The sequence below is a fragment of the Myotis yumanensis genome, unplaced genomic scaffold (genome assembly GCF_028538775.1).
Source record: "Myotis yumanensis isolate MYYU_CA2020_CCGP unplaced genomic scaffold, mMyoYum1.0.hap1 SCAF_2, whole genome shotgun sequence".
NCBI classification, from domain to species: domain Eukaryota; kingdom Metazoa; phylum Chordata; class Mammalia; order Chiroptera; family Vespertilionidae; genus Myotis; species Myotis yumanensis.
Genome location: NW_027223753.1, coordinates 162,656,248 through 162,682,983, shown reverse-complemented (window position 1 = coordinate 162,682,983; position 26,736 = coordinate 162,656,248). Strand labels below are relative to the sequence as shown.

The 26,736-nt window shown below is 38.9% G+C and overlaps 1 protein-coding gene, 1 non-coding gene and 1 pseudogene across 2 annotated transcripts in view; 2 read left to right on the top strand and 1 right to left on the bottom strand.

Annotated features, from left to right (window-relative positions):
- The window catches only part of OSBPL11 (oxysterol binding protein like 11), an 85,837-nt gene that overhangs the window by 13,583 nt on the left and 45,518 nt on the right, over positions 1-26,736 (top strand). Inside the window, exons 2-5 of the mRNA XM_070406409.1 lie at positions 7,958-8,026; positions 18,855-19,030; positions 20,057-20,136; positions 22,624-22,800. Coding sequence (XP_070262510.1) covers positions 7,958-8,026; positions 18,855-19,030; positions 20,057-20,136; positions 22,624-22,800 — 502 coding nt within the window. The remainder of the gene's footprint in view (positions 1-7,957; positions 8,027-18,854; positions 19,031-20,056; positions 20,137-22,623; positions 22,801-26,736) is intronic.
- LOC139002195 (high mobility group protein B1-like) lies at positions 7,158-7,777 on the bottom strand (annotated as a pseudogene).
- LOC139004691 (U2 spliceosomal RNA) lies at positions 15,126-15,315 on the top strand. The gene has a single exon (XR_011470536.1). It is a non-coding gene; the product is annotated as a U2 spliceosomal RNA (small nuclear RNA).

Sequence of the window (26,736 nt, the reverse complement as noted above, 5' to 3'; positions counted from 1 at the left end):
ATTGACTGCCTCCTCCTGCATACCCCCTACTGGGGATTGAGCCTGCAACCCTGGTATGTGTCCTGACCTGGAATTGAACTGGTGACCTCCTGTGGCACGGGACAACACAGTCAACTGGGCCATACCGGCTGGGCAGCACTGAACATTCTTTGTTTTTTTAAAATATATTTTTATTGATTTTAGAGAGGAAGGGAGAGGGAGAGAGAGAGAGAAACATCAATGAAGAGAGAGAATCATTGATAGGCTGCCTCCTCCACACCCCACACTGGGGATTGAGACCACAACCTGTACACATACCCCACATGTCCTGACTGGTAATTGAACCGTGACCTCCTGGTTCATAGGTCAATGCTCAACAACTGAGCCATGCCGGCTGGACTCATCATTGATGTTTCTATTTCTCCCTCTGCTTTCCTCTCTGAAATCAATAAAAATATTTTAAAAAGCACACAAATAAAACAAAAAAATAAGTCTATGTGTCCAACCCAAACCATGTGTGGGAACGCTTTTCAGAGTACGCTAGATATTCAAGGCTAATTTGAGTGTAGGGGCCCTGTTCAGAGTACGCCAGATGTTCAAGGCCAATCTGACTGTGGGAATCCTAATCAACGTGTTCAAGGCTAGTTTACTATATGCAGGTGCAAAAGCAAGGACGCAGCAAGCACAGGCGTACCTTTCTGTAGCCCAAATACTGAGGTCACTATTTGGCATAAAGCCTCTTTTGTTTGAGCTTATCCTATACTAGAGGCCCGATGCACGAAATTCGTGCAAGGGGCTCGGCCCTCGCAGCCGCAGTGACTTGCCTTGGCCCTCGCAGCCCTGGCTTCGTCTGGAAGGTCGTTCAGCTGTCCAGTCTAATTAGCATATTAAACTTTTATTATTATAGATGACTTCTTATGTCTTCTCTGTCCAATACCCTGCATCCAAGGAGGTCCAGTCCCTGGCAGAGGGACTCGGACCCAATGATTGGCATAGTGGAGCAGGATTCAAGGAGTGAGTACTCCAACAGTGAGCAGGGTTCAGGAGTATGTGCAGACTCAGGAGCGAGTGCTCCCGACACCATGTTACCTTATTATTGGGTAGCATGTATGTCCCACAGGTCCCTTAAATTCAGCATAAGTTGGGACAAATCCAAAACTTCCTCTATGATCCTAATTTCTCTGAAGCATTACTATCTACACAGTGTTCCATCTGGAAATCTGGATGTTGCCTTTGTTCCTTCTCTCGCACCCTTATTCTCACTTTTGTTCTCTTTCTCACTTTACATCTAATCAATCAAGACCAATAACTTCAACCTCAATCACTATTTAATCCTGTCTTTTTTTTAGTGAACCTTGTATCTTCAACTAAATTCCTTTCATTTCTATGACAACTAAATACAGACTTGGTGTGTCTCCTTTCCAGTAGGAGCCCTTCTTACTGTCTTTTTCTTCAGGAGACATAATTCTTTAGATTATGGATTGGGGTTGGAGAATTACCTTTTTAAAAAATTTTCCCATTCTTTTCAGTGGATTTTCAGAGTGCTTTGCATTTAAAAGGTACTGGTAATTGTGTTGAACTGAAATAAAAGGATTCAAAGCTGTTCAAAAATAGGGTAAAGGTGAGTGAGTGGTGGGTGTGTGTGTGTGTGTGTGTGTGTGTGTGTGTGTGAGAGAGAGAGATGGTGTGATGGAATACTACACAGCCATAGTAAAGAATGAAATCTTGTCATTTGTGACAAAATGGATGGTGTCTTGAGGGTATAATGCTAAGGGAGATAAGAGAGATGGAGAAAGGCACATACTATATGATTTCACTCATATATGGAATCTAAAAAACAAAAAGCTCATAGATAAAGAGAATAGATTGGTGGTTATCAGAGGGGAAGGGGGTTGGGGGATATGTGACAGGGGTTAAGGGGTCAATTGTACAGTGATAGATGGTAACTAGACTTTTGGGGGTTATTTTGTGGTATATACTGATTCAAATTATAATGTGGTATACCTGAGACTTATTTTAAAGCTATGTATCTTCCTTAAGTCTGATAAAGAAGGGGAAACTAAGAAATAAATGTGTTATAGCAATGGAGATTTAGGAATTGAAGCAATAATTGTTAAGGCTTATAGAAGGAGATGAGCCTCAGACTAAATATAATAATGCCACTTGGCATAATTCAGTTAATCAACTATTTTTCTAGACTGTCAGCTTCTAGAGCTAATCCCAATTAAATGTTAACAAATTTAAAAGATCAGAATATATACAATTTGTTGAGTGGTAGAGTTGAGGAAGGACTGATGAAGAAATTAACCTTTTCATGACTTATTTTTTAGTGTATTAGTCTTTTGGACCATCATCTTTTACTTCATAGAACACAAAATAGGAGTATGGTATAATCAGATATGGGGTGTATTTCCACTTTAACAACTAGATTTAATTCATATTAACAGGTATATTTAAAATATAAAAATTAGCACATTTTAAATGGGAGCAAAGCTTGAGGATGAAAGGTATTCCATGATAACTCAATTATAAAGAAGTAAAAGAAAGGAAAAGAGTGAACAAAAGATACAAGCCTACAACGCTCTTTATTCTGGCCACCAGATGGCACAGTTGTTCCACATCAGCTGGTTGCACTGAATACAGAAGGGGAAGGATGAGAGAGGAGGGACTGCATAACCTGCTGTTCTAAAGAACAGGATGCTCTTAAATTGGTGCTTTGTAACCTCAGATAGCGAATGCTTTATATAGTAAAAGCAGGCAGCAGTTTATAATCACATGTTCAAATCTCTGATTCTTTAGAGGCTGGCTTTATGTTACTGTCAAATAAAGTGTATCATCTCATAATTTTTGTGAGAAAGTTAACTCTTTTTAGATATAACCATCAACAAAATATTAATAACATTAAAAACTGAACATTACTATACTGTGAAATATGAAAATATACTTATATTTATTTTTTAATCCTCGCCCAAGGATATGATTTTATTGATTTTAGAGAGAGAAAGGGGAAGGTAGAGAAGCGGGGGGAGAGAGAGAGACAGAGACAGAGACAGAGACAGAGAAACATCAATAATGTGAGAGAGAAACATTTATCAGTTGCCTCCTGTGCACCCTGACTGGGAATCAAACCTGCAACCTAGGCATGTGCTCTGACCGGGAATCAAACCCTCGACCTTTTGGTGTACAGGACAATGCTCCAACCAAGTGAGCCACCCAGCTGGGGCTACTTTGATTTTATTTAGTGAATGATGCTACTGAAATTGTACTTTTAAAAATTTATTGATAGCTGTTAAATAACTTAGATATGAGGAATACCTTTAGTAATATGAGAAACTGAACAAAGGTAAAGGAGATGAGGCATTATCTTTGATTGCTTTCAGATGCAAATTTTGTTTTTCTCAGTTGTAGATAGTGTACTTTGAATTGTTTTTTCTGTCTTCTTTTTTCTGGGTATACTTTGCATTTTCTCCACATTGCACATGTGCATTTGAAGAATACATATAAGTCCTAGAACCAGAGAAATTGAACCATAATTGAGTTGTAATGTTTTTATTACACACTAATAGCTATGTAATGAGGCTTGATGTAGAGATTTACAGAGCCTAAATAAATAAATATTATTCAGGCTGTGGAGCTATAGGACAGAGTGGACAAAGAATATATTGTTAAATTGAGGTATAATTGACATATTACATTATAGTAGTTTTGGGTACACAACTTAATGATTTGATGTTTGTGTATACAGTATTGTGAAATGATCACCACAATAAGTGCAGTTAACATTCATCACTACACATAGTATCACATTTTTTTTCTTGTGATGAGAACTTTTAAGTTCTATTTTGGTAACTTTTAAATATACAATACAGTATTATTATTTTTTTTTAAATATATTTTATTGATTTTTCACAGAGAGGAAGGGAGAGAGATAGAGAGAGTTAGAAACATCGATGAGAGAGAAACATCGATCAGCTGCCTCCTGCACATCCCCAACCGGGGATGTGCCCGCAACCCAGGTACATGCCCTTGACCGGAATCGAACCCGGGACCTCTCAGTCCGCAGGCCGACGCTCTATCCACTGAGCCAAACCGGTTTCGGCAACAATACAGTATTATTAACTATAGTCACCATGCTGTATCTTACATCCCCAGGACTTAATTATTTTATAACTGGAAGTTTGTATCTTTTACCCATCCATCCCCCAACCTACCAGTCTCTTTTTTTTGGTTTGTGTGTGTGTGTGTGTATGTATATATATATATTTTTTAATTGATTTCAGAGAGAAGGGAGAGGGAGAGAGAGTTAGAAACATCAATGATGAGAATCATGGATTGGCTGCGTCCTGCACGCCCCCCATGGGGAATCGAGCCCACAACAATACGGAATCGAACTGTGATCTCCTGGTTCATGGATTGATGATCAACCACTGAGCCATGTGGGCTGGACATCAATCTCTTCTTTGTATTGGAGTTCTTCTCCTCCCCTTCTCACTTCTTCTCCTCTTCCTCCTCCTCATCCTCCTCTTTCCACATATAAGTGAAGGAATGTTTTGAGGACAAGAACAGTTGAGGGACTCTGAGCTATGCATTAGATATCTAAAACAGGAAGGGAAATTACTTTCGGGCAGAGTCCAGGGGCATTGGGATTCCTGTGGCCCCAAAGGACTGTTTAAGCCTGAAGATGGGGAAAGATGTGCGAGCCAGCAATTTAAGTATCTCTGCCTTTTCAAGTACTGGTGGAACTGAAAGAATTAACTTTGCTATGACCTGGGACTGGGAGTAGAGGAACTCTAGTAAAAACCTAAGGGGCTGTTTTTTGTTTGTTTGTTTGTTTGTTTGAACAAAGCGTACCTTTTTATTGAATGTGTTACAAAAGAGGTTTGGTCAAAAAGACCAAAGCGCATGTCATCATCAGACTCCTCAGATTCTTCTTTCTTTGCCTCCACTTTCTGCTCCTCAGCTGGGGCAGCAGTTTTAACATGTCAGAATACATATGTAATTATCAGAACATCAGGCTGGCATTTTAGAAGTAGACAAAGCTTTATCTTCTTGAGATTAATGACCCTATGAAACCAAAAGGACCTGAGCCATTTTACTTAACATAAATAGTGTCTAGCTAGCCTTTCAATGGAAGAAAGATACAGAAAACCCCCCACATATTTAATCATGGGATCAGTTCTCTATTTTCAGATTTGATCTTTATTTTCAAGCACTTTGAAGAAATGAGATTAGAAAGGCACCCCACATTGAGTTTATTCCTGAAACACCACCCTACTCGCTCTCCAATAATAACTGCTAGAATCTTATAGTCAGTTTGGTTTTTTTGTTTGCCTGAGAATGTCCTTATCTTCAACCCTTTTCATCTGTCATTCAGATCAATCTAAATCTTTTTTGGACTTTATTCTATTGGATGTGTCAACTCTCCCTTGCTCTTTTGCCTTTGATGTTTCAAAGGTGACCGATTGCCTGGCACTTTCAATTTCCTGGATGCTGGTTAGCTAAAATTTTACTAAATATGCTGTGTGACTCAGGGATAGTAGAGAAAATAAATGTTTAATATCCATTGCATTTTATAGTGTAAAGTTAAAACCTTAGAGTAGAGTAGGTACCTTTAAAAGGAGTTCTTAATGTAATTTATAAAATAAAAAGCCCATATATAAAAAAGATATGACAATATATTTTCCTAAGTAGAAGGAAACTTAAAATGTTGGAAAAGAAATATCAGTGAGATATTTCCTATGAACCACTAAAACAGAACTTATCTGCAATGAATGAAAAAAGAGGGCAGAAAGTAAAGAAATTCAGTTGTAGTAAGGCTAATGATACAGGTCCCAAATAAAATCTTTCCAGTGGCAACACTTGTAGTGAGCATTTTGCCTCATGCCTGTACAGGGTGAGGGAGTGGGAATTACCTGTCACACTTTTATCCAAAACAGGATCTTCATTGTGGGAGCCCAAGCAATCAGAGGCAGTACGCATTGGCCTCTTGTGTGTCTTATCAGAGTGAGGAAGCACTATTGGATATAGAGACCTTTTTTAGTTTATTCTAGAACCGTAAAACTACATTTTTTTCCTTCAGCACTGAATTGTTATAAAATATTTTTATATTTACAGTATATCTGTTTATACTTACATAGTTTTATATTTATATAATGGTTTTATATTTGAAATATTACAATATACTAGAGGCCCGGTGCACGAAATTTGTGCACTGGGGGCGGGGGCGGGGGGGGGGTCCTCTAGCCTGGCCTGTGCCCTCTTACAGTGCGGGAGCCCCGTGATCAATCGCCCCAAAGAGGTAGGCCCCGCCCACCCATCCAGGATTCCTCGATGGATTGCCCCAAAGAGGTAGGCTGGAGCCGGGGGTCCTGCCTCCACGCTGTGCAGCTTGCTGTGCGGAGCCGCCAGGTCCTGCCTCCTCTGTGCCACACATGCAGCATCAAGTCCCCGCCCACCCACGTGTGTCTGCTGTGCACACAACCTCCTGGTGATGGATTGTGAGGGCATCACAGCATGATGGTGTGAGGGCATGGCAACCATTTGCATATTAGCTCTTTATTATATAGGATAATAATTTATGTTAAATCATACTTATTTTGAAGAAATCTGGTAAAATAAAGTCCCAAGCATATGAAATTTGAGGATTTAAATACCTCTATTTGTTAACCTATAAATTTTACTTTTGAAGAAAGTTTGAGGCATTTGTAGAACATATATGTCTATAGCTATTTTTTTAAATAAAAAATTAGAAGCATTCAGAATGTCAACAAAATAGCTGCAACTTTTTTTACAATTACAGTGGTATTCAGCAGAACAACAGTGATTTCGTATAAGCTGCATTAGAGACAACTGAAGATGGAAAACTACCATCCCCATACATAACTAATTTGTGCTGTGCACCAACAAGAACCTACTTTAAATTTTCATGCCAATTTACAACCCCCATACGGTGCCAGGCAAGGTTAGTGGCTATTGAAAATGCCACCAGGACAGGGCTAGCTAAAGACACATTTGGTAGTGTGTTAACTATACAAAAAAAGACACTGTACAGTTTAAAAACAAATCTTACATAGCCTTACATTTCAATTTTTTTCTTTAAAAGGAGTGAGTTGTGTACGGGGGGTGGGGAGGTGGTTAAATGCTTTATAGACAAGAAAAAAAACTGCACTAGAACCAACTTACTCATCATCATCATCATCATCTTCTTCATCTTCATTTTGCTCCTCCTCTGCCTCCTCCTCGTCTTCTTCCTCTTCCTTCTTTTTCTTGTTTTTTTTCAGCCTTGACAACTCCGTTTTTGGCAGCATCAGGCTTTCCTTTAGCTCGGTATGCAGCAATATCCTTTTCATATTTCTCCCTCAGCTTAGCAGCCTTCTTTTCATGAGGCTGCTTGTCATCTGCAGCAGTGTTATTCCACATCTCTCCCAGCTTCTTTGCAATGTCACCAATGGATAGGCCAGGATGCTCTCCTTTGATTTTGGGGCGATACTCAGAACAAATAAAAAAAAAGGCTGAAGGCGGCCTCTTGGGTGCATTGGGATCCTTGAACTTCTTTTTTGTGTCCCCTTTAGGAGGAATATAAATTTTCATTTCTCTCCTATATAACGGGCCTTGTCCACTTTTGCCTTGTCTTCAAATTTTCCTTTCTCCTTAGCGACATGGTCTTCCACCTCTCTGAGCACTTCAAGTTGACTGAAGCATCTGGGTGCTTCTTCTTGTGTTCCTCCCGGCAAGTTTGCACAAAGAAAGCATACGATGACATTTTGCCTCTCGGCTTCTTAGGATTTCCTTTGCCCATGTTTAATTACTTTTCCTCAGTGAGCACACAGTCACCCAGTGCAGCTCGCACTTGCCCCGGCGCTGTCTCTATGGAGCTCAATGTACTGCAATCCTATAGTTATTTTTAAAACTATACAGTTAACTTCCTGATATTTCTAGTAATTTTCACTGACTTTGGCACTCTGATTTTTTGAAACAGTGATCACATGGAAAATGTATGCGGCTACTTGATGAAGTACACCAACCTTGTCACTGGGTGGCAGTACAGGTAAGTGTGATTATTCTATAACATACCATTCTCCTAAGAGACCAGAATTAGGGATGGTAATTTTATTCTGCTGTTACTAAAGTATAAACATGTCTGGGAAAGCTTTTAGGGAAAGGTTTATCATGTTTTCTAAAAGTCTGATGGCTTTCTTCTCTTTTTTAGAGGGTGGAGGAGTTGACATCTTCCAAATGACAGCCTCCAAATGCCTCAGAAGTTACTATTATCTTAGAATTAGAATCACTTGTTTACTATTATTTTAGGATTAGAATCACTTGTTAATATTCCATTGCATGTATATACCACATTTTATTTACTTATTTATCTGTCAGTGGACTTTTGGGTTGCTTTTATCTTTTGGCTATTGTAAATAATGCTGCTATGAATATTGCTGTACAAATATTTGAGTCCTGGATTTCATTTCTTTTGTGTATATATCCAGAAATGGAATTGCTGGAGCATATGCTAATTCTGTATTTAACTTTTTGGGGAATCTCCATACCATTTCCCCTAGTGGCTACACCATTTTACATTTCCACCAGCAGTGCACAAGGGTTCCAGTTTCTCTGCATCCTCAACAACACTTATACACTTATTTTCTTTCTTTTTTTTTTAATAGTCATTTTAGTGGGTGTGAAGTGGTATCTCTTTGTGGACATTAAACTTTTAAAAAATGATAATGCTAGAATTTGAACGCAAACAGTTCTAAATCCAAAGTCTGTTTTTATATTATATCATATTGCTTCTAATTCATATGTCATATGGAGACTTCTGCTTTGGGCTATGATAGAATAACAGTTTAATCATGATAGAATATCAGAAGTTGAATTTTCCTTCTTACCTTAAACAACTATAAAATGAGTTATATGAAAAAATGATTTTCAGACATTGTAAAGAATAGTAGAAGCACTGAAAAAAATGTGATTGTTTAAAAGAGACGGCAGTTTGGGCTATGCTTAGTTTGAAATAATATTAGGGAATCCAAATAGGAGTAATGTGCAGGAACTTGGAGGTCATATGAAAGGTCAAAACTGGAGATGAACAATTAGAAGGGGATTGTTCTTATTGAAGTGAAAAGGGCAGTTCTCCAGGGTTCTCATCTTTTATTAAAAAAAAAAAAAATCAAGGGAGACTTTTTTTTTTTTTTTTAGGGTTTACTCTTGTACATTCTTTTTTTTTTAATTAAATCTTTATTGTTCAGATTGTTACATTTGTTCCTCTTTTTTCCCCCCCATAACTCCACTCCTTCCAGCTCCCACCCCACCCTTCGCCCTCACTCCCCACCCACTGTCCTCATCCGTAGGTGCACAATTTTTGTCCAGTCTCTTCCCGAATCTCCCACACCCCTTCCCCCCCACAAGAATAGTCAGTCCACTATGGATGAGGACAGTGGGTGGGGAGTGAGGGCGGAGGGTGGGGCGGGAACTGGAAGGAGGGGAGTTATGGGCGGGGGGGAAGAGGAACAAATGTAATCTGAACAATAAAAATTTAATAAAAAAAAAAAAAAAGAATAGTCAGTCCATTCCCTTTCTATGTCCCTGATTCTATTATAATCAACAGTTCATTCTGTTCCTCAGATTATTTATTCACTTGATTCTTAGATTCATTTGTTGATAGATGCATATTTATTGTTCATAATTTGTATCTTTACCTTTTTCTTCTTCTTCCTCTTCTTAAAGGATACCTTTCAGCATTTCATATAAAACTGGTTTGGTGGTGATGAACTCCTTTAGCTTTTCCTTATCTGTGAAGCTCTTTATCTGACCTTCAATTCTGAATGATAGCTTTGCTGGATAAAGTAATCTTGGTTGTAGGTTCTTGGCCTTCATCACTTTGAATATTTCTTGCCATTCCCTTCTGGCCTGCAAAGTTTCTGTTAAGAAATCAGCTGACAGTCGTATGGGTACTCCCTTGTAGGTAATTGAGCCTCTTTCTCTTGCTGCTCTTAAGATTCTCTCTTTGTCTTTTGCTCTTGGCATTTTAATTATGATGTGTCTTGGTGTGGTCCTCTTTGGATTCCTTTTGTTTGGGGTTCTCTGCGTTTCCTGGACCTGTAAGTCTATTTCTTTCACCAGGTGGGGGAAGTTTTCTGTCATTATTTCTTCAAATAGGTTTTCAATATCTTGCTCTCTCTCATCTTCTGGTACCCCTATAATTCTGATGTTGGTACATTTGAAGCTGTCCCAGAGGCTCCTTACACTATCTTCATATTTTCGGGTTCTTTTTTCATTTTGCTTTTCCGGCTGGGTGTTTTTTGCTTCTTCGCATTTCAAATCTTTTACTTGATTCTTGCTCTCCTCTAGTCTGCTGTTGGGAGTCTGTATAATATTCTTTATTTCAGTCAGTGTATGCTTAATTTCTAGTTGGTTCTTTATCACAGCATCGAGGGTCTCATTAGATTTCTTGTAGATCTCAATAAGTTTATCGGTGGCTTCTAGACAGTTCTTGAGAGACCTTAAAAGTGTGGTTCTGAACTCAGTATCTTCCCTTGATAGTTTTGTCCTGTTTCTTTGTCTCCGCATTTTTTATGCTTTCTTGGTGCACCCCCTAGTGGTCTTTGTGCGCAGTCTTTTAGTTAAGCCTAGATTGTTGTAGTTAATACTAGAGGGATTTGACCTCCAGGCCGACTGGCTGTGAGAATCAGCTGTGTCTGCAGTGGGAAAACTTCTGTCCTCTGGAGAGGTGGTAATCTAGCCTTTGCCTGAGGCTATCCGGCACATGGCTCTGGGCAGGGCTTGGGCAGGGCGGGGCGGGTCGCACGGGATCAACAGGGCGGGTGGAGGGAGCAGTTATGGCTGCTCTCAGTCCCGTTCCCAGAGGCTCTGCTTCTCAGAACCCCAGCAACCGCTGCAAACCTCGGAGAGAAAGCTGCCCTCACGTTCCGACTGATGCCAGACAATCCCGCTTCTCCTGTTTGAGTCTGAGTCCCTACAGACTCGCCTGGATCTGGAGCTCAGAGTCTGAGACTCCCTCCCGATTGAAAACGACAACTGGGCCCTCAGCCACCAGCCCGTTCCACACGCACCTCCGTAGCTTTGTATTTTCCACACTGCGCCTCCTCTGAGCCTCGGTATGCTGTTCTCTTTCCTTCTAGTTGAAGAATCTCTCCTCAGCCAGCCTTCCTGTGGTTCTGGGTGATGTCCGTTCCGCCTTTTAGTTGTATTTTTGTAGTGGTTGTTCGAGGCAGCAAACTCCGGTGTTTACCTCTGCCGCCATCTTGGTTTCCTCTCCAAGGGAGACTTTTTATTTTATATTTTTCCACCTCAGTTTTTTTGGTAATTTGTTGAAGGCTTACATATTCAAATGACATACAAAATATTAATTTTTAAAAATTTTGTCACTTTGCTCTTAGCTCTATTCTTGGTTCTCTTTCCTTTTTTCTTAAATATATTTTTTATTGATTTAAGGGAGAGGAAAGGAGAGGAAGAGAGAGATAGAAACATTGATGAGATAGAAACTTTGGTTTAATACCTTTTAAGCTCATACCCCATACTGGGGATTGAGCTTGCAACCTGGGCATGTGCCCTGACTGGGAATTAAACTGCGACCTCCTGGTACATGGGATGATGCTCAGCGAACTGAGCTATAAAGCCCTGGCTCTTTGTCCTCTTTGTTATAAGGAGAATAAGTTAACTTTCTCCCCAAATATTCAACAACTTTCATTCATATAATATCATAGAATATTATTGAGAAAGTCTCAGAATGGAACATAGTAAGAAAGCTCCAAAACATACCCAAGTATATAAGGTTTAGTACAAGCATGTCAAACTCGTGGCCATCGGGCTACATGCCTCATTTATTTAACATGCTTGGTTTAGTATATGTTCAAGATGGCATTTCTGGTCAGTGATAACTTGAGAATGTGGAAAGAAGGGGGCAGGTGTTTATCATTGTACAAGGGAGCCTGTTATAAAGATTTATTGGCCACTGGTTGCCTGGGGAGTTAGCCTTCTGATCCAAGTAAACATTCTAGGATAGGGAGAGGCATTGACTCTACCAGTGTAATCCCTCCAGCTGTGTAAGAGGCCCATGTTAGTAGCACCAGAAAGTGTGGGGATGATGATGACAAATTCCTATTTGCTACTAAGAACACAGAATCTATTACCATCTTCCCCATCAGAGAGAGATCTCACCTTGTTAATTTGGCTGCTGTAGGCCAACTTTAGAAAACATTTGCATCTTCCATTTTCGGTCACCCTGGTACAGCAGAGATATACCGGGTCCTCAGCATGGAACATGTAGATTGAAGGATCAAAGAGGAACAGAAAGGTTAAGACCATGTTAGGGACCCTAGGCCTAGTAGCTCAGTTTCTTCGTCATGTCTAGCCACTTTTGTCCTTGTGCTACATGTGAAGCCTCTAACAAAAGCACTGCACCTGTGTCAGATATTCAAGATAGTTTCCCTGCAGTCCATGTTATTTTGACTAAAGGCAACTTAGAGCAACTTATAACTTGACTTAGAAATCTGGCATGGGCATACTTATAACTGCTTGCTCTGTAATGTATTGCCTTAGGAAAGTACACAGCAACAAGATCCTCTTCTGAACCCACCTCCTTCCACCTTCAACTAAAATACCTGAAGATGAGATAACTTCCCATTTGGCTTAGAAGTCTGTACATACACTGAACATTACAGCTCTGGGATGGTTGGAACAAAGCACATGGTTACCTTTCCTTCCAAAATCTTGACTAACGTTTGTTCTTATCATTATAAGATATACTTCTGAGTCAGAATATTTTTGGATTAAAGTTGCTTTTCAGAATACTTCACGTAAGTTGTGGGCTAACGTTTAGTTATTTTCCCCAAACTGGCAGTCTTTGTTATTTTGAAAATGCAGAAAAAGGACAGTTTACTTAATTACCAATCTTTTTTTTTTTTTTTTAAATTAAATCTTTATTGTTCAGATTATTACATTTGTTCCTCTTTTTTCCCCCCATAACTCCCCTCCTTCCAGCTCCCACCCCACCCTCCACCCTCACTCCCCACCCACTGTGTTCATCCATAGGTGCATGATTTTTGTCCAGTCACTTCCCGCATCTCCCACACCCGTTTTCCCCCCAAGAATAGTCAGTCTATTCCCTTTCTAGGTCCCTGATTCTATTATAATCACCAGTTCATTCTGTACATCAGGTTATTTATTCACTTGATTCTTAGATTCATTTGTTGATAGATGCATGTTTGTTGTTCATAATTTGTATCTTTACCTTTTTCTTCTTCTTCCTCTTCTTAAAGGATACCTTTCAGCATTTCATATAATACTGGTTTGGCGGTGATGAACTCCTTTAGCTTTTCCTTATCTGTGAAGCTCTTTATCTGACCTTCAATTCTGAATGATAGCTTTGCTGGATAAAGTAATCTTGGTTGTAGGTTCTTGGCCTTCATCACTTTGAATATTTCTTGCCATTCCCTTCTGGCCTGCAAAGTTTCTGTTGAGAAATCAGCTGACAGTCGTATGGGTATTCCCTTGTAGGTAATTGAGCCTCTTTCTCTTGCTGCTTTTAAGATTTTCTCTTTGTCTTTTGCTCTTGGCATTTTAATGATGATGTGTCTTGGTGTGGTCCTCTTTGGATTCCTTTTGTTTGGGGTTCTCTGCGCTTCTTGGACCTGTAAGTCCATTTCTTTCTCCAGATGGGGGAAGTTTTCTGCCATTATTTCTTGAAATAGGTTTTCAATATCTTGCTGTCTCTCATCTTCTGGCACTCCAATAATTCTGATATTAGACCGCTGAAAGCTGTCCCAGAGGCTCCTTACACTATCTTCACACTTTCGGATTCTTTTTTCATTTTGCTTTTCCAATTGGGTGTTTTTTGTCGAATCTTTGGTTTGATTATTGTACTCCTCTGGTCTGCTATTGGGTATAATATTCTTTATTTCAGTCCGTGTATGCTTACTTTCTAATTTCTTTATCGTAGCATCGAGGGTCTCATTAGTTTTCGTGAGGCTCTGCACAAATTTATGGCAAGCCCTCAAAATTGCGATTCTTAGCTCCATATCCTCCATTTCTGTCATGTTTTTTTGTCTCCGCATCTTTTATGCTTTCTTGGTGCACCCCCTTGTGGTCTCTGTGCGCAGTCTTGTTCTAGCCAAGCCTTAATTGTTGTAGTTAACACTAGAGGGATTTGACCCCCAGGCCGACTGGCTATAGGAATCAGCTGTATGGAGAACGTCTGCCTTCTGGGGAGGCGTTAATCCAGCCTTTGCCTGAGGCGATCGGCAAATGGCTGTGCGCAGGGCCTGGGCGGGGCGGGCTCAACAGGGCGGGCGGAGGGAGCAGTTATGGCCACGCTCAGTCCCGTTCCCAGAGGCTCTGCTTCTCAGAACCCCGGCAGCCGCTGCAAACCTCGGAGAGAAAGCTGCCCTCAGGTTCCAACTGATGCCGGATAATCCCGCTTCTCCCGTTTGAGTCTGGGTCCCTAGAGACTCGCCCGGATCTGGAGCCCAGAGTCTGAGACTCACTCCCGACAGAAAACAACAACCGCGCCCTCAGCCACCAGCCCGCTTTGCGCGCGCACCTCGGTACCTTTGTATTTTCCACACTGCGCCGCCTCTGAGCCTCGATGTGCTGTTCTCTTTCCTTCTAGTTGTAGAGTCTCTCTTCAGCCAGCCTTCCTGTGGTTCTGGGTGATGTCCGTTCAGTCTTTTAGTTGTATTTTTGAAATGGTTGTTTGCGGCAGCGGTCTCCGGTGTTTACCTACGCCGCCATCTTGGTCTCCCCTCCTTAATTACCAATCTTAACAGTATTTTCTTTTAACATAGGTGAATTTTCTGCAGGTGAAGATTTATAAAAAGCTGAATCTTTTTTTAAAATACATTTTTATTGATTTCAGAGAGGAAAGGAGAGGGAGAGAGAGATAGAAACATCAATGATGAGAGAGAATCATTGATTGGCTGCCTCCTGCACACCCCCTATTGGGGATTGAGCCTGCAACCCAGGCATGTGCCCTTGACTGGAATCGAAACTGGGACCTTTCAGTCCGCAGGCCGATGCTCTATCCACTGAGCCCAACCGGCTAGGGCAAAAAGCTAAATCTTAAATTTCCCTGTCACACTTAGCCTTTGTTTCATATTTCCTTAGCTAATTGGTTAGGCCAACTGGCTAAAAATGCTTCTCCGCCTTTTAGCTAAGATCAAGTGTAGTATCTGTTCTTATCAGTTTAACATCTGTTACGTCCTCTATCTGAGGACAATATATTAAATGGATTTTTGGAATTAGGAGATGGAATAGGAGCTTGCTCCGTCCATTCCACACATTGACCTGGTATTGAGTACCTCCAGGAACGGTGCACAAAAAATAAAATAAATTAAAATGCCTCAATCAAGAGTCTAGTACTCTTCTGGGGAAATAGCTTTGTTAAGTTCCTCACTATGCAGATTACCTCTTTATCCCCTATTTTAATATCTTGTAAAATATCTCTCCGTAGAAAGGATGAAGGGAGAATATTTGGATTAACCCATGTATAATGAAAGATAGCCCAAAGTGCTCTATTATTGCAAGTGGGTTCCTAGCATCAGGTTGGTGCTAGATAATCAGTTATTGGCTTAATTTGATAAATGGTTATCATTTTTCAGAAATAAAGTATTTTAAATTAAGTATTTACATTTTTTAGACATAATGCTGTTGCATACTTAGTAGACTGCAGTATAGTATAACTGTAACTTTTATGTGCACTGGGAAACCAAAACAGTTTGTGACTTGCTTTATTACAATATTCATTTTATTGCGGTAGTATGGATCCAAACCCTTAATAGCTCTGAGGTATGCTTGTATTGGGAAATGATCACCATAGTAAGTCTAGTTAACTTTCGTCCCATACATAGTTACACTTTCTTTTCTTGTGATGAGAACTTTTAAGACCTACTGTCTTAGTATCTTTAAAATATATATTACAGTATTAACTGGAATCTCCATGCTCAGTCTCTTCTTAGTATTATTTTCTGTATATCTAGGTGAGTGCCTCCCATGTTGTTAAAAAAGTGGTAATGCTTTTGGGATAAGAAATATGTGTTCATAACAAAGTTTACATTTCCAAACATATTGTACTCCTTGAATTGACTACTTTTAGAAGAAGAGGCCATTTTTCTTTGCCTGTTGAAATAAATTGAACTTACTGCTTAGAGCAGTGGGAAGGCATTTCTTTCCTTCTGTTCTTTTTTGTTTGTTCATTCTGTTAACAGTCTTGTTAAGATATAATACACATACCATACAATTTCCCCATTTAAATGTACAACTTAATGGTTTTTAGTATATTGAATAGATTGCTTTCATGTCTTTGTCCATTTGGGCTCCTATAACAAAATACCACAGAGTGGGTAGCTTATCAACAACAAATGTATTTCTCTTGGAGTTTGGAATTCCAAGATGTGGGTGCCAGCATAGTCGGGAAAGAACCCTCTTCCAGAAAAGAGACAAGGGAGTGCTCTTGTATCTCTTTTATAAGGTTGCTAATCTCATTCATAAAGGTTCTGCCCTCGTGACCTAATCACTTTCCAAAGGCTCAGTCTCTCTTTTTTTAATAAATATATTTTATTAATTTTTTACAGAGAGGAAGGGAGAGGGTTAGAGAGAAACATCAATCAGCTGCCTCCTTCACACCTCCTACTAGGGATGTGCCCACAACCAAGGTACATGCCCTTGACCGGAATCAAACCTGGGACCCTTGAGTCCGCAGGCTGATGCTCTATCCCAGTGGTTCTCAACCTGTGGGTCACGACCTCTTTGGGGGTCAAACGACCCTTTCACAGGGGTCGCCTAAGACCATCAGAAAACACATATATTTACATATTGTTTTGTGATTAATCACTATGCTTTAATTATGTTCAATTTGTAACAGTGAAATTGGGGGTCACCACAACATGAGGAACTGTATCAAAGGGTCGCGGCATTAGGAAGGTTCAGAACCACTGTTCTATCCACTGAGCCAAACCGGTAAGGGCAAGGCTTTAGAGGTCAGGATTTCATCATAGGAATTTTGGGGGGACACACTCAGACCATTGCAGATTCATATGTGCATTTTACTTAGGACAGGTCTTATGTTTCAGAAATTTAAGATGGTGTCAGTGACCATCTTATGTTAATTCAAATAATCCCTTAAATCTTTGGGGAAATAATATAACCTTATTACAAATGGGCAAAACTTGACTGGCAGTTCACTGTAAGTAGAACTATGGATGGTCAATAAAACACATGAAAAGGTGTTTAACTCCTGTAGTAATTAATGATATGGAAGTTTTAAAACTTTCAGAAATATTAAAATTTATCTATATATATTTTTTAATTGTTTTATTTATTTTTTAATATATTTTTACTGATTTTTTACAGAGAGGAAGGGAGAGGGATAGAGAGTTAGAAACATCAATGAGAGAAACATCAATCAGCTGCCTCCTGCACACCCCCCACTGGGGATGTGCCTGCAACCAAGGTACATGCCCTTGACCGGAATCGAACCTGGGACCCTTCAGTCCACAGGCCAACACTCTATCCACTGAGCCAAACCGGTCAGGGCGTTAATTGTTTTATTGTTAATTTATACTTTTTACCAAAATATGTGAACATACTTTATTTTACTTTTTAACATAATTTTTAAAATGAGAAGCATGCTAAAAGATGAACAAGAAAAACAATAGTTCTTTGCTTTTCCGTGTCCCTTCTCAGGCCACTACTTTCAACTCCTTTTGCTTGCTTCTTATTGTTGTTTTTTCTTCTTTTCCTGAATAAAAGGCTGATTCCATTATCTCCCAGTTTGATATGGTTGCCGCATTGTTAAGATAATATCTTCTAGGACCTTGAACTGGGTCAAATTGTTTACTGTTATAGAGCCCATTAACATATAGAATGCCAAACTGCTCCAAGTCCAAAGGTTAATTTTTTGAAATTGGAACTTTTTGTATTTTTTAAAGAAAACAGCTGTTATATTCATTAAATTAGAATCTGAATTAATATATTTCCTAAAGTATTTAATCTAGAAGCAAATCAGAACATCAAATTCTTTTCCAAAGTGTATCAGTATTTCATCATTTAGTTTCAAGTTTCTTATGTTTCTGCATCTCCAGTTGCAGCTTTTTCATTTTTAAACAGGATAAGTAATCTTTAGTTGTGACCTATTTAATGATACAGTCACAAAATCTTTCTACCCTGACATTATTCTCATTGTATATTTTATTGATTAAATTTTAACCTAGATTCATTTCTTACTTAGCATTTAGTTAACCTCAAAACTCATGTTTTGATTTTTTTGCAATGAATTTTAAATACAAATTCTCATTACCATTTGTCCTTGGGCAGTTTACCTTCCCTGTTAATGAATTCTGGAGAGAAATCTTCCTCTGAAAGGATACTATATCTTTGTTTCCTTTTTGTAGTATCTGATATGCTTCTTTCCTATTAAATGCCTCTCTCTCAGCTGGCTGTTTTATATCTTTTATAAAACTCATTCAATTTGTCAATAATCTTCACTGCTAGGAAATTCAACCTAGTGTTTACAAGTACTTCTTGAAATACTTTTGAATTTTAGTTTTTTTAATGGCAAAAACTCCAAAGTGTGTAAGTGGTTAAAACTTGGTTTGTTTGCCCTGGCTGCTATGGCTCAGTTGGCTGAACAGCATCCTGTGCACCGAAGGTTGCTGGTTCTATTCCAGGTCAGGGCACATGCCTGTGCTGCAGGCTGTACCCCTAGTAGGGGGCATGTAGGAGGCAGCAGATTGATATTCACTCTCACATTGATGTTTCTCTCTCTCTCTCTCAAAAATAATTTTAAAAAAACTTGGTTTGCTTTAGTTTGACTAAGGAAAATGTTTTAAAATTATGACCTTTTCTTTTTAAATTCATTACAGATTTTTTGTTTTAAACAATGAAGCTGGGTTATTGGAATACTTTGTGAATGAACAGTCTAGAAATCAAAAACCCAGAGGTACTTTGCAGCTTGCAGGAGCTGTAATATCACCCAGTGATGAAGACTCCCACACCTTCACTGTAAATGCTGCCAGTGGGGAACAGTATAAACTCAGAGGTATGATTGAGATACGAAAATTAATAGTGTGATCGTCTTTTTCCCTTGAGAAGTTGGTATACTTCCCTGCTTTCATTTGGGTTTTAGAAATAGAACTACTGTCATTGGTGATGTAGCTACAATATTCTAAACCTTGGAATTGCTTTAAGAATTTATGAAATAAATAAATAATTTTTTTAGATGGGACAATGAACAGGTCTGTTAAAGATTGAACCTTCTAAAATATTTGTGGAGATGAAACCCTAATTACTGAAAAATCTAAAAATACAGGTTTCTTTAAATGATACTTTTAAATGTCTGCCATTGGTTAGTAGTTTACCCCTTTTCTTGATTTAATTTGTATTTTGTGGTTTTCAGGAAGTAATGTACATAGTTGGGATTTTTTAAAATGTTCATTCTCATTAAAATAAAATAGTTATATTTGTTTAGATAAATTTAATTTATGTAGAAGTTTATGGTTTTTTTCTAATTAATATACATTAAGTATAATGAAGATCTGAAAGTATTCAGTACACATTAAATGCTTAATAAAGTTTATTTCTTTAAATAAGAGCTTTTTTTTTTTTTATTGTCACCAGAGGATATTTTTCCATTGATTTTTAGGTAGAGTGGAAGAGGGAGGGAAAGAGAGAAACATCGATGTGAGAGAAACACATCGATTGGTTGCCTCCTGCATGAGCCCTGACCAAGGGCCCGGGCCAGGGAGGAGCTGAAACCAAGTTATGGAATCGAACCTGGGACCCTTTGGTCCGTCCACAGGCCGACGCTCTCTACGGTATCTCAGGAGTCATATCCCCATCTAGCTGCATGTAATTTATCCTCCTCATGAAATAGCCACATCCAGCTACTGTGTTACCTAACAAGACTGATGCTTGGTCTCTTTCCTGCTTCCCTGAAGTCAGGGACATTTGCCCTAGGGAGAGTAGTACCAGTCCCTGGTTTTCAGTGATCTTTTCTTCCTGCTGTAGACAATTGTATTCCAAAAATAATTATAAAAGTCAGTAACTTGTAGATTGTTTTTATCAGCCACAGATGCTAAAGAGCGACAGCATTGGGTTAGCAGACTTCAGATATGTACACAACATCACACTGAAGCTATTGGCAAGGTATGTGGATTCATGTACAATATTAATGCACAGAAATGGGGAAAGAATTGTTTAAAATTTCTTTTTACATTTTTAAATTGAGATGCTATTCATATACTCCTTTAAGTGTGTAATTCCATGGTATTTTAGTACAGTCAAACCTCAGCTCCCGGATGTCTCTAGTCTCTAACACAGCGGTTCTCAACCTGTGGGTCGCGACCCCTTTGGAGGTCGAATGACCCTTTCACAGGGGTCGCCTAAGACCATCAGAAAGCACATATATAATTACATATTGTTTTTGTGATTAATCACTATGCTTTAATTATGTTCAATTTGTAACAATGAAATTGGGGGTCACCACAACATGAACTGTATTAAAGGGTCGCAGCATTAGGAAGGTTGAGAACCACTGCTCTAACAGTTTGGTTCTTGACCAAGTTGTTCTTGGAAAAAATGTCTCAGTCTTTGAACAAAATTTCAGTTCTGGATCCTATCAGTCCTTTCTTGCGATACATCAGCATAACAAAAGGCATCTCTCATGCCACAAACAAAGGAGGGAATGCAAGTTAGTTTACTCCTAAACCTTGGGTATTTAACATCTCAGGAAATCCTGATGTGAATATTTTTTGTTTGGTTTTTTTTTTCTTTTGTTGCTAGCAAAATGGACAATTAGCACAATTTTAAAACATAAAGAGGCTATCAAGTGCTAATGTTGCTATGGGTGTGAAAAAAACTGATCACAGGCAACTGAAGAGGAAGAAAAACTTACTGACTTGGATATACAAAAAGTAGCTAGCCAGTGACAGCATTTCAGAGGCAATGAAAGATGCTGCATGAGTGCTGAAAGTGACTCATTTAAAGCAAGCATGGGCCGAGAGTTTGACATGCTTGATTTAAGGCTATAGTAGGGGGTGGTTTCATAAATTTAAGAAAAGAAGTGTTTGTTTATAGATTAAGCAGTATCTTAGACATGTACTGTATCAGTATTTCAGTATTTTGTAAGAAAGGTTAAAATAGGGAATCATTTGGGGGTCTGGAATGAATTAATTCAATTTACATTATTTCTGATGGGAAAAATTAATTCGGTTTTTGAACAAATCACTTCTGAAACAGCTTTCCAGAATGAATTAAGTTCAAGAACCAAGGTTCCATTGTATATTTGCAGGATTGTGCTACCATCGCAACTATCTAATTCTAGAACATTTTCATCATCCTCCAAAAAACTTATATCCATTAGCAGTCACTCCTTGTTCTCACCTTTCCTAGCCACTGGAAAACATGGATTTATTTTTTATTTCTATGAATTTTCTATTCTGGGTATTCATATAAATGGAATCATGCAATGTGTGTTTTTTATGTGTGTATCTGGCTTTTTATACTCAGCATGATGTTCTCGAAGTTCATCTGTGTCATTGCATGTATCTCATTTTATTCCTTTTTAATGGGTGAACAATGTTCCATTGTGTGGCTATACCATGTTTTATTTAGGCATCCTTCAGTTGATGGACATTTGCATTTCCTGGTGTGGCTATTATCAATAATACTACAGTGAACATTTGTGTTTAAGTTTGGGTGAACACATGATCTCAGTTCTTAGGGTATATATATATTTAAGAGTGAAATTACTGGGTCATGTGGTAGTTCTCTATTTAATTTTTTGAGGAATTGCCAAACTGCTTTCCAAAGAGGCTGAGCCATTTCACATTCCTACCAGCAATGTATGAGGGCTTCAGTTTTACACATTCTCGCCAATGCTTGTTATTGTAATCTGGGTTTTTTTTTCTTATTGTTATAGCCATCCTAGTGGGTATGAAATGGAATGTCAGTGTAGTTTTTATTTCATTTCCTAATGACTAATGTTGAAAGTCTTCTCATATGCTTATGGGTCATTTGTATATCTTTGGAGTCTCAGTACTTGACATCTGAGTTTAGAGATATCTAAAAACTAGGATCTGGGAAGAATAAAGGATTCTATACCTAGGTGATAGTTTCACTTAAAAAATTTTTTTCTCCCTCTAGTGTTTTTTCCCCATAAGTGAGTTTTAAAAAGTTGTTTGTGATTTAGGCCTATTGCACAGTCTGTAGGAAATTTGATATAAATACTTTACTCATACTGCAAGATTACAATCATTGGCAGTGATCAGAAAGTACCAGTTTGTTCCAAAGATACTTGCATGTTACATTTAGAAATTTTATGTTGAATATTGCTAAGTATATTTTTTGCTTCAATCATGATGTTTAAAAATCTGAAATTAGAAAGTTATTATTCTAATATTTATAAAATGTGAAAAAGCGTTCTTGATAGCACACCAGGAATTAAGTTTCTAAATACATTAGTTTACTATGGGTATGTGAAATGCTTATACTTTGTGTGCCTTAAAATTTATCATTTTCAGAAATGTTCTTATAGTCAATTCTGAGATTAATTTAATTTTTAAAACTCATAGGTTCAGGGTAGAGAGCCTAAATTGTTTTTAAAAGGAATGATTTTCTTTGTTTGTCTAATAGAATAACCCTCCTCTGAAATCACGGAGCTTCTCACTTGCATCTAGTGGTAATTCTCCTATATCCCAAAGGAGGCCAAGTCAAAATGCCATTTCTTTTTTTAATGTTGGACATTCCAAACTACAATCAGTGAGCAAAAGAGCTCACTTACCTCCAGACCATCTTGTAGAAGTCAGAGAAGTAAGTATGAATTGAAGTCAAGTTAAAATGCACAAAATAATCTTACCTACTTGGTTTTATCACTAAAATTGTTTAAAATTCTGTTTGTGTCTTCTGGGCCTTCAATGTTTCCCATCTAGTATGCTGAGATAATTTTTAAGTCTTAACAATTCCCTGATTAGGGAAGGGAGTTGGGGGGCTGGGTGAAAAATTGAAGGGATTGAGAAGTACAGATTGATAGTTACAGAATAGTCCCAGGAATGTGGACTGCAGCATGGGGAATATAGTCAGCAGTGTTATGATGGCTGTATGTGGGGCTGGGGTAGGTGCTTGAAGTATGAGGGGTGTCCACTTTGTGGAGTGTGTGGTTGTCTGGCCATCATGCTATAAGTCTGAAACTGGTGCAGAATGATATTGAAGGTGGACTGTGATTGAAATTTTTTAAAAAACAAAACATTTCCTGATTATATATGGTGTCTAAAGTTTCCTCAAGTCTGTCAACTATGTAATAGCTAAACTCTCATTTTTCAAAAGTCTTTTATTTCTCAAGTAAAGGTACAGACTCCTTTAATGTAAAATTTAAGTCTAGTGGGAAGACTATATGGCCAAACAAGTGACTCCTTTATTTGTTTGTTTGTTTGTTTGTTTGTTTGTTTTTAATCCTTACCTGAGGGTATTTTTTCATTGATTTTTTTTTAGAGAGCGTGGAAGAGAGGGAGATAAACATCGAAGTGAGAGAGACACAAGTGAGAGAGACATGTCAATTGGTTTCCTCCCACTCGCTGCCTGACTGGGCTGGGGATTGAACCTGCAACCCAGGTACATGCACCTAAATGGCAATCAAACCCATGACCCTTTTGTCTCTGGGCTGACGCTCTAACCATTGACCCAAACTGGCCAGACACAAGTGACTCTTTTAAGATATATATGTATATGTAAATATATATAGAGAGAAAATTTCAAGTATACACAAAAATAGTTCAGTCCTTGATGTTGCCTTATCTCAACATTTGCCTCTTTCTTTTTCAAACCGAGTGCCAAATAATCCTATATAATAAAAGGCTAATATGCAAATTGTCCTCTCGACTGGGAGTTTGACTGGGGGTTCGATCAGGGGGCAGGGCTGGCCGGCCAACCACCCACGGCCCCTCCCCCCAGCCAGCCGGACCCCACCCATCCATGAATTCGTGCACTGGGCCTCTAGTTCTAGATAATAAAGGATGAAGTTGTTAGGTTCTAAATATTCCAGGTATTGTTTGCTGAGTTAAATTTGATAGAGCTTTTAGATATCTATGTATGTGGCCTCACACAGATCATGTGATTGGAAATTAAAGAAATACTTTAATAGCCTTTTAAGTTAATTGTGGCTATTCTTTAGCAGTGCATGGAAATTTGACAGTGGTGGTCTCTTAAATGTTAGATGCAGTGTGGAATATAATGTATGTCACTGAACTTCTCATACTCTGTTATATGACAGTTTGTTGGTATGTTTTGCACTTGAAATGGATCCTGAACTATGCATAATTTTGTAATAGTATTATACATCAGTCATTTGGAAAGCATGCAGGTCTTGCAAATGTTGATCTATTTTATCATTGTATAATATCAAAAATTCATGTTCATTAACATCTGCACCAATCTCATCAGATAAAGCTTTCAGTATTGGGAAGCTGTCATGCTTACAGTGAGAGATAGGTTTTCCAAAATTCGAATTTTCATTTTAAAGCTCAGATTAAAATGAGCCCCTGAAATTAGAAATTTATTATTCTAATTATAATTGGCAACAAATACTGTCAGTTTTTCTTGAAGCGAGTTTCATGCTCATTTTTTTAAATTTAACACAAACCACCAGGTCTGAATATGTGTAGATTCTAACAGTCATTCCATAAAGGAAAGACACTCCTGTGCTTCTCCTCTACTCTACTACAGCACTCTACACTTCTGTACTTTGGTCACCAAATGTGTGTGGGGTTCCCCCACACTAAGCAGTTCTCTAATTGTCTGTGGACACTAGCTGGGTATTCTACAATGTAATTCAGTTCTGACACTATCTACCTGAAATAGTGTCAGATCCCACAAGACTGTCCCCTCTTCAGATGCCAGTCACAAATCCAGGTTGTCACCTATGCCTCTGACAACCAGCTGAGGTTTCCTCAGGTATTATTTGCTAGAACAGCTCATAAAATTCAGCAAACAGTTTATTTACTACTAGAGGCCTGGTGCACGAACAGTTCATGCACTCGGGAGGGGGAGGGGTTGTCCCCTCAGCCTGGTCTGTGCCCTTGGGCCTAAGCTGGCAGTTGGACATCCTTAGCACTGCTGTGGAGGCGGGAGAGGCTCCTGCCACTGCCACTGCGCTCGCCAGCTGTGAGCCTGGCTCAGGGCTTCTGGCTGAGCAGCGCTCCCCCTGTGGGGAGCACACAGACCACCAGGGGGCAGCTTCTGCATTGAGCGTTTACTCCCTGGTGGTCAGTGTGTATCATAGTGATTGGTCATTCTGTCATTCGGTCAATTTGCATATTAGCCTTTTATTATATCAGATTTTATCAGTGTATTATAAAAGAGTATAACTCAGGAACAGCCAAATGGAAGAAATGTATAGGGCAAGATATGGGGTAAGGGGTATGGAGTATGAATGCTCTCTCTGGTCATACCACCCTCCCAGTACCTTCAAGTGTTCATCAACAAGAAGCTCTCCTAACCTCTTCCTTTTGGGTTCTTATGGAGGCTTCATTATGTAGTCATGATTGACTAAATCATTGGCCATTGGTGATTAATTTAACTTCTCACTCCTGCTCCTCCCTTCCTGAGAAAGTGGGGTGTGGGCTGAAAAATGTCAACCTCTAATCACAGTGTTATCTGGCAACCAGCACCTAGGTAGAGTGGGACTCACCAAAATTCACCTCATTGCCATAAATTCTAGTCTGTTGAATAGGTTTGTAATGAATAACAAGGCACCCATTTCACCTTTATGTTCTGAAACTATTTCAGGAACAAAACCAGATATAACAAAAGATACCCCTATGCTCTAAACATTTAGGAAATTACCCAGGTTTAGTTTCTGTGTGCCAGGAAGGAGTGGGTGGCACAAACCGAACATATATTTCTTATTATATCACACACCCATTCATGTCAAAATGGTAATCTGTGGAAAAAACAGCTAGTTCATACTTTGAGTTTCTAGAGTGATCCAGTTATAGGAGGATGTAATGCAAAGCTATAACTCACACCTAGTTTGAAAGAAACTTTTTTTTTCCCTAAACATATTTTTATTGACGTCAGAGAGGAAGAGAGAAAGAGAGAAGAGATAGAAGCATCAATAGTGAGAGAGAATCATTTGTCAGCTGCCTCCTACACACCACAACCCAGGCATATGCCCTGACTGGGAATCGAACGGTGACCTCCCAGTTCACAGGTGGACACTCAACCACTGAGCCACGCCAGCTGGGCAGGAAACATTTTAACCAAAGTTCATGGATAAGTCTAGCAATAGATTAGGTAGCAGCTGGCAAAAGCAACTGAGAATAGTCATTGTGCTTGAACATGAACTTATTCCTAAAGCATTTTAAAGAACTAAAATGACTTATGTTAGTATTTATTTTTTAGTGTTAGTGCTATTTATCAAATCACTCCATTCAGTGCATGCTTCATGCTGGTGCTATCGTATGCCCTAGGAGTAGCTAAAATGACCAGTCTAGTAACAAAGTCAGACAGTTAAAATGCAAGTGATAAGATCATGATTCTAATTTGGTTTTCAGGCCAACTAGATGCCTCCTAAGTGATGTGTTACTGTTACAGGCACCAGAAACACCAGAAAAAGTGTTGTTGGACAGCCGCCTGAGGTGAAGGGAGAGAGCTGTCCCCTCCTCAGTTCTTGTCAGTCTCATAGGAAGGAATTCAAACAAGTGACTCTGCATTGTGGCAAAGCAATTTATTAAAAAGTAAACCAAGTGATTT